This window comes from Accipiter gentilis, chromosome 4 (assembly GCF_929443795.1).
Source record: "Accipiter gentilis chromosome 4, bAccGen1.1, whole genome shotgun sequence".
NCBI classification, from domain to species: Eukaryota; Metazoa; Chordata; class Aves; order Accipitriformes; family Accipitridae; genus Astur; species Astur gentilis.
The window spans coordinates 19,421,666-19,430,506 of record NC_064883.1 but is presented as its reverse complement, the minus strand read 5'-3'; the positions used below and the strand labels follow the sequence as shown (position 1 = coordinate 19,430,506).

Here is an 8,841-nt window from a genome sequence, read left to right as displayed (position 1 = left end):
TCTTTCAGTGCTTTTCTCTTTTTTTAATTTAATAGCATATATTAGAGCGAAATAACCTTTTTTTTTTTTTTTTTTTTCCCTAACACAGAGGCCCTGAGAAATTGAAATGTATTGACTAGCCTAAAGGACACAAAGAATCCTGTTTTTATTGTAATTCTGAATGAAAGTCCTACCTTTATAATTGAAAAGATTATATTGATGTTAATCCAAATGTGCTTTAATGGGGGGAAAGGCCCCTCTAATTACCTATAGATATGGTATTTACATTCCAAAGAGGTACTCTAATTAATGGAAATCTTAATACAGCATTTAGAGACATAAATTAAGAGTGCTAATTTCAGGAACCACTTACTCTGTTTTAAACTAGAGCATATTTTATTCTTCCATGAAACTGAGACCTCTGTCATTAAATGCTAAGTGTAAACACTTTTGACTTTTTAATCCCAAAAATAGAATCTCATCATTGCCACATGTAGTAGTAACAAGTTAATATAAATGTGGAGGGAAAAGGTGTGCTCCCATGCATGTGTATGTGTAATCGTAAGTTATTGCTATGGTGTTGCAGATAACATACGTTAAACAGGAATCTAGTTACTGTGAATACAATATTGGGGAAAGCGGTAGAGAGTGGTAGTAATATATTCAGGTTAACACATCACTTTGGATTCTTCTCAGTCAGTTCTTCCTCAATACACATGAATTTCCAGCTTTAAAAACTCCAAACAGCAGTCATTTCTAGAAGAAATAAGGAATTGTTTAATTTTCCTGAAATGTTTAGAAGAACACAAGCTGAAGTTCAATAGAATTTTCCTGTACTGAAAGATGAAATAGAGTACAATTCATTGAGGATGAGCTATATGGCTTTTGTAAAAGAAGTTATGCACTCCTGATAAGCAACCTCTGAAGTCCATGCCTCAGTCACTAAGCATGTGGACCTAAGGCAGGTAGTATAGTATGCTTGGATTTCCAAAACATAAGGTTCCTCCCCAAAGGAAGGTTATATTGGTTTGAGAGGGACAGTCTTCTAATTTGTAAGTGGTGAAAAGAATAGAACAAAGGAAAGGGGATAAATGGTCAGTGGAGAGAAGTCACTGGAGGGTGTACGCTATGGTCTGTCCTACTCAACATAGTTGTATGTGATCTAGAGAAGGGAGTAAAAAGTGAGCTGACAAAATTGGTGACAATACTGTGTTACTCTGCAGTAATAAAGAAGCTGACTGCAAGAAATTGCAAAAGTACCTTGTGACATTGACTGTGTGAGCTGTGAGTGGAAGAGGAAAACTGAGTTTTGATAAATGTGAAATAATACACAAGGGGAAAAATGATCATAAATTCACATATAATATGATGGGTTCTCAGCTCATCCTATAGATGAAGTCTTGGAATTATGACCTATGAGAATATCACCTCCAATCTCAGTAATGGTCAAAAAATCAAATACAATGTTAGAGACTGTAAGATAAGGACTAGAGAGCAAGTAGAAAACCTCACTGTGTCCCTGTATAAATCCATGACTATGAAGTGCACTTCTGGTCCCACCATCTCAAAAAGGTTCAGACAAACATATCAAGGTTGATCAAAGGTATCAAAGATGATACAATATGTATGGATAGTATGGGACACATTTAAATAGACTAAATCTTTTTAGCTTGGAAAAGAGGTGATCGAAGGAGGATCTGATGGAGACAACTTACTTATTCATCAATCACTGCAGGTTTCTCGACATTCTTTTTCTGTTTCAAATCTATTGTTGGTACCATTGCAACCTCCGTACCAGAACTGGCCACAAGAATTGCCGTTCTTGTCATAATACCATTTCACCACATAGTCCCGACAATCCCCTGGTTTCATAGGTTCCAAGCACCTTGGATCTGAAAGTATATCAGTAAAAGTTAGCTTGGATTCTGGGGATAAGTTACGTTACCCTAGAAGCGCCTCCTTCAGTAAAAAGAGCAACCCTTCGTTTTCTTACTTGTAGTGCCTGGGAATATATATGCCTCTCTCAAATTTGTAGCCAAACTCCATTTCTATTAATGAGTTACCCGAACAGGCCTAAACAAATACAGGATCAGTTTGAAATGAGACTGCCTAAATCCAGATGTAAGAACCAAGCTGCTATTTAAATACCTAAGCACACAATTGGTATGCAAGAGTTGTTTGTCTTCCAGGTTTGAAAATCTGGTGCTCTCTGTGTGTGATGTCTGTAGACAGAACACCCAGAAAAACAAAAGGTGATAAAAATCTAGTAACTATATTAGGGAGGGAGTGGGGTTTTCTTGTTATTTTTTTTGGTGAAGACTTGCTACCCAGTACCTGAGGACAGTATTTATTACTTACCTTTTTGGGTTGTTGCTACCTGTGTTTGCAACACAGTTAGGTGGTGATCTTCTGTAGCAGTTACATTGAACAAAGAATTGACAACTGGACTCTGAGGTCTCATTTCAGATATGTCATAAAGTGGGGGAAATCTCGATTCTCTGTGAGCAGGGGTGGTCACAGTGTGATCCTGAGCAGATGGCAGTGGCTCAGTATATCTGGTCTGTGGTGGACTAGGCTGCAAAAGGAGTCAAAATCTTATAACTTAAAATTCTGTCTGGGCTCAGATGCTACAAGAAAAAACTGAGATAATTACGTAGGAAACTTTTGCTAAATAACATGTGAAAAAAAAATTACCATTACAGCAGGTGGGTTCAGACCTCCTTCTAGTGATTACTCAGTACGTGACCATGATTTTCTAACACTGATGGCTGAATGAAAAGGCAAAGTAATGCCTTCTATTGAGTCACTAAGCTGAATTCATCCATTTGAAGCAAAATTTTAGTCATTGCTTAGTCTGTAATATCAATAAAACAAAAAAATGGGAGGAACTCTGGGGTAAATCAGTGCTTTTTAACATCTAGTACACTCACTGGGAATGATCTGACATCTTCAATCTATCAAGGAGTGGAAAATGGCAGGCAAGAGGAACAGGATACTTGTTATTGATAGAAAAACACATGTACATTATTGCTCCTCTAAAGATCATTTCAGATGTGGAATCCCTTGAGTACAGCAAAATTTTCCAAAACTTGTGTTATAGGAACCACATCCTATTAGTAAGATTATCTCATAGATCTGTCCTTGCCTGTATCAAGCCAAGTGACAAATCACCCGTTTTCCTATGGGTTTTCCTAGCTAACAGCCAGTTGCTAATCATTAGAATTTTAGAGTTTACCTTGATGGACCTGTTGAGAGGCCAACTGTGCTCTTCAAATTAAGACTATTATATAAAAATTTGCCCTTCTAGTGTTTTAGTATATTCAAGAAGATTTGCAAGGATCTTAATATAGTATAGTACAAATGACTGAATTAGTCTCACATGTTGATTACCTACTGAGAACAGGAGGGAATCTGATACTATTTAATATCTTCCCATTTACAGGCCACTACTGAGACACTTAAGTCAGTTTAAGAAAACTCTTCAGAGTTATTTGGACTCTGAAAAATGAAGTCTAGGTGAAATGTAAATGTGTAGACAATTCATCGAATCCTTTGCATATTGCATTTCTTCTCCAGGTCTACAAAAAGGCTGTGTTTATTTCTGATAGTAATTCAACAGTTTTGAAGATTTAGCTATAACCATTGCCAGCCAGAACCAAGAGTGTGAGCATCTAATAACTTAAAATTAATTCTATCTGTGATCCTTATCACATGCTTTATAAAGTCAGCAGCTATAAATCCAGGTTTACATTTATTTTTCTTAATGATACAGAATGTCAAAATTGACCCCCAGTGTCACACAGATCTGCCTGGAGGTATTATAAGCCCCAAACCTAAATCAACTACACCTACGCAGGGAGTTCTTACTCAAAGAAATTAAACTGAATTTTGAAAGTGAACTATTTAAATATGAATGATATTACATAAACAATAATCCAAAGGATTGATATCGGCTAATCCATTGACTCCTCCACGGTAAGCCAGTAATATTTAATTAGCTCCAATCTGCATTCAATTCACTTAATATTTAAATACCAGTATCATGGTCCACTATATCCATTCCATGCAGCTACAGAAGTTTATACATCAAATATTTCAGTAGTTTATTCAACAGGTTATAGGGGCAAGCAATGCCCAATTTTTATCATTGGCTATTTTTAGGCAAAGCAATAAAAACACCCTAGAGAGTTAATAGTGATATACTGTAAAGGTGACAAATTTCCTACTCTGATAAGACGACAGTGGCTGAAAAATACCAAAGACCTAATAAGGGAACTAAGGTGATACACACCTGCAGAAAACATTTATCTATTGCATTAAAACTCCACCTGCCTATCTGTGCAGCAGCACCACGTTGGAGGGCAGAACCCCAATGCAGGGTAGGAGGAATTTAAAGCTGGAGAATGAAGAGTAACATGAATGAGGAGTCCTAGAACTACAGCCCAATGTGGACAGCAAAACAATACTGAAGGCTTAATAACACCTGGAAAGCAGGTGTTCTTATCTTCCACGACAAGAAGCATTGTACTAACACTCAGCTTGCACATAAATAAATGCCTTATACACTATGTGTCTGCCTCAGTAGAGACCTATCTGTAAGATTTCTAACTCCCTTCTAAGATGAATAAGAACTACGAAAAACATGAGGACTGTTGGCACTTATTGCAATTAAGAAATGGTATTATGCTCTTTCTTCTGTAAGTCTCTGTTCTCAACAAATAAGCTCACTCTAAAAGTTTTGTTCAAATCTTTTGGTCTAGCCAAATGACACATTATTTGCATATTAAAAGACTGGTGAATGGTGAAATAAAGAGTGTTTGAATTCAAATAAAGACACACATCTGTAAAAAACATTTGATAACTGTTACTTCTTTACTTACTGGATGACTGATTTCTTCTGTAGGGACCGTATAAACCTCTGAAGTTGTCATTTTGGGTAACTGGCTATTGGTATCTTCACTAGCAATTTCAGATTCTGGACTTGGAGATAGAGATAAAACAATATCTTTTCTGGTGTAGACTTCAGACACATTCTCACAGATTTTTGTGATCAATTTATTTTCAAGAGCTGAAAAGATTAACAGAATGATGAAATTTATTAAGGGTAATCAAGAAAAGTCATAATGATTCACCACAAGCTTTTAGTGCAGTATTAACACTAAATCTTTAACGATAGCGACTTGTGAAAGACCATCTTCTAAAGTTATGTCAAAATGCAAATGAGAACTAATAAAGTAACACAGTGTCTGAATTATTTGATTTTAAGGCCCTTTTGTTCTTTTAAGGAGAAACAGATAAAAATACCAAGTAATTTTTTTAAGCAGAAGTCATAGCTCAACAGTGAAGGAAAAAAGAAACCAGAGTGAAGTGAAGAAAGCATTACATGTAAGAAGGAAAAAGAAAAACTGGGTGACACATTCTACTTATTTGCACAAAAAAAAAATAATCAGTGACTAGGAATACTTTTATGTTGAATGCTGGAGCCTGAGTCAGAGCCCTACATTTAATCCCAGTTGGGACCAGAACCTTAGCTTGGACTCTCTTCTTACTGTTAACACCTTAAATCCAGACTTAACTCCATCCACAGACTCAGCATAGCAAAATAAGTTTATGCTCGGGAAAAATATACTTTATAGGGCTAGTCTGTGGTTAGTGTAGATCAATGTACTGTTGGTTTTTTTTTTTTTCCATGGGTCATTATAGGTTTTCTTTGGATTTTCTCTTGATTCCAGCTGTGGCCACAAGATTTTCTCAAGCCACAGTTAGAAATATACAATATACTATCAGATCCCATTTCCTTGTGTGTTGCTCCACCACTTTTCACCTAGAATCAGGACAAAAGCGTAGGTTTCCCTGTGACTTTCAGGAAAAAAACCAGGAGTGCTTGTAAGAGGTGGTAGAGGGACTCCAAGACTGACAAGAGCCATATGAAATAAAGAGAGAGAATGAGATAGAGATGTTGTGTCAAGGTGGAAGGAAATCTACACTTGTCTGGGATGAAACCATGGCCAAGCACAAAAGGACTGTGAGGGAAGGCTGATGCAAGCTCTCACAAAAGAGGAGTGCCCCAAAGAAGGCCTTGGCTCAGAAAACTGACATTCATCGTGTTTTATTGTTTCTGCAAGAGGTAAAAATTTGGCAAAGGTTTCATTTGGCCAAAGAAGAAGAGAAAAAGAATAAAGAGCTGCATCCAAAAGAGAAACATAAGCTGCCAATCAGCAGGCTGCCTTTGCCTTGCTATGGGAAGAGCCAGACCCTCTTATATGCTTATTCCAAGTTTCTTCTTACTAAAATAGTTTCTTTTACCTGAAAGTGTCATGAAGTCATCTATCTGGTAAATATGTTCTTCATCAGGGTCTGTTGCGATGAGCTGCATTTCTTTCAGAAAATCATCATAATGAGGATCAGTCCTTTGAACAATCCCAATGACGAATACCTCAATATTCATAGCATGGGCCTCTCTTGCTATGGTATCTAGCCGTACTTTATCACGAGTGTCCGCTTGTCCATCTGTTATTACAACAGCCACTTTTCTTACTGCTGGGCGTGCTGCCTGAAATAACTGAATGGCTTCTCGGATAGCAGAAGCTGTGTATGTGCCTTCTCCTAAGTAAGGCATTTTATCAACAGCTGATTTCAGGTATTCTTTGGTTGAGTATTGCTTCAGAGAAGACACCAACTCCACTTTATGGCTGAAGTTGATAATGCCAATGCGGGTTGTAGCGTTGTTGGCAGATATCTTGTCAATGATTGTTTTCATAAAAGTTTTGGTAATGTTGAAGTTATCTGGTCCAACGCTTTCTGAACTGTCAATGACAAATACTAGTTCCAGTGGTGTTACTCTACATCTGATACCACAACCTAGAAGAATAACCATTTCAGGCATTTTATGAGAAACCACCTTCATAAAGACAAATTGAACTCATATATCAGATTTACAGTCAGTTAAAGCTCAATTAGTGAATTCACTGATAGTTACTGATACTGAAAATAGAAACAGAGCTGGACCAAATTACTTCCAGTATAGCTCTGGCAACATAGTGAGCATCATTTTCACATCAATGGTATCCTTACACACAAACATGCAGAGGACAAATCCATTCCATCAATATAAATTCAGTGTGTTTTATTAGAACTAATTTTTTTCCATATTGGAATGCTTACCACATATTTCACTGATAAGTCTGATAACTTCTTCTCTCTGAAAAAGAGTATTAATTAATTTGCTGTGTGTTCTAGTTTTACGAATGCTGAAATCTACCTATGTATTTATTTTTTTACAAAAATGCAGGCAACGCAATGCCCCATAAACAACCTTGTGTAACATCACATAACCTTTAAATATTTCCCCGAAATAAACTCCTATCTTTTAAATTAACTCATGTACATACTTACCGAAAGACCAGGTTCGCCTTTTCTTCCCCAAATTCCCTGAAAATGTGTAGAATGCAATGATTAACAAAAGCCAAATTTGTCTAATTTCTATTGTGTAAAATTAAGTAATACGAAAATGTGTTTCACCTTTGGTCCTGGAGGTCCTGGGTCTCCAGCCTCTCCTTTGGCACCTTTGGTCCCTGGATCACCTTTATCTCCATAGTCTCCCTAATTTAGAACATCCATATTAAACACAGTCAGTAACTCCAGTTTTGTTGACAGTCAGAGCTGGAGTTATGGTTCGATGAGCTTTTAAGATAAACTTTCAGATTTTTTTTTTTGTGTGTGTGTGGCTGGTTTATGTTGTATGTATTGTGAAGAGAACATCTGAAAGCAGGCTCTCAGAGAAACCAAGATGGGCAGTAGAAACACCTTTAAGAAATTTCTGTGGAAAATTACCTTAATTCAGGAGTAAGGGGTAAAGACATCTTTATGCAAATGTCAAGAATTTAAAATTTTTACTCTTCTTTGATTTTCTTGAACTCTAAAATAACGTTTATGCTGGACCTATGTTAATTCAAACCTATGGAGAGACATAACTGCCTTACATCAGCCAATGTACTGAAACTCACACCAGCTTTGTATAGAACCAACACGAAAAACTGGGAGCTTGCAAAGAACAGAGGAAAAGGCATGCCTGGACTGTTACATCCATTGGAAATATGTAGTTTCGCATTCAGAAGTAATTCTGCACTTTTTTCCTCAAGTCACTAAATCTTTTGATTTCCAAAAAGAGAAAGCATTCAACATTATGGTATTTCAAGAGACAGTTTTCACGTAATGCAAGTATGAAACATACTATCAAAAGATTTGGGTTCTAAATTACATATTTCTTCAAGAAGGAGATAGTGCAGGACAGTTTTTTACTTCTCTCTGGAAGTTACTGACCATGTTACATTTCATTTGAAATGTTAAAGGTCAGAAATTTATCTAGATTACTGTCTACTTTGATATTATTCCTCATTATTACCCAGCCAATGGAATCACATAGATACCTCCTGTGTTACAGAATTTGCCATGGTGACTATCAATTTTAAGGAACCCTTTTGATTGTCTCAATCTGATTCTGATCTTATTCAAACTGGTATAAACCTCAAAATTGTACACAGCTCCTCCACAGCATTAAGAAACCAGTCTTCGCTAAGTAAGCTCTTGGAAGACAGTTTCTATTCTATTTCAAAAAATCATAATATCCAGCAAAGGATATTACTTTCCATTACCTGTCCATAAATTGAATCTAACCTCATCAAAATTAATGTCAGCGTAAGGGAGAGCAAATATGATCTACTGACTGCAGTGCTGCTGCTACTTTCTTACACATAAATATATGAAAACCTGATCTCTTTGGTATTTGGCACATATATGAAATTCCTACTGAACTAAACCATTCATTTTCATGTGTGAGAAGTCTGCTATATTAACAGCAAA

General features: G+C 36.5%; 1 protein-coding gene across 1 annotated transcript in view; it reads right to left on the bottom strand.

Moving 5' to 3' along the window:
• Nucleotides 1–404: 404 nt before the first annotated feature.
• Nucleotides 405–8,841, bottom strand: part of COL28A1 (collagen type XXVIII alpha 1 chain) — a 69,935-nt gene continuing 61,498 nt past the window's right edge. Inside the window, exons 29-36 of the mRNA XM_049799048.1 lie at nt 7,501–7,581; nt 7,375–7,410; nt 7,144–7,180; nt 6,286–6,840; nt 4,860–5,047; nt 2,338–2,554; nt 1,695–1,871; nt 405–735 (exon numbers count right to left, since the gene is read on the bottom strand). Coding sequence (XP_049655005.1) covers nt 1,702–1,871; nt 2,338–2,554; nt 4,860–5,047; nt 6,286–6,840; nt 7,144–7,180; nt 7,375–7,410; nt 7,501–7,581 — 1,284 coding nt within the window. The 3' untranslated portion in view covers nt 405–735; nt 1,695–1,701. The remainder of the gene's footprint in view (nt 736–1,694; nt 1,872–2,337; nt 2,555–4,859; nt 5,048–6,285; nt 6,841–7,143; nt 7,181–7,374; nt 7,411–7,500; nt 7,582–8,841) is intronic.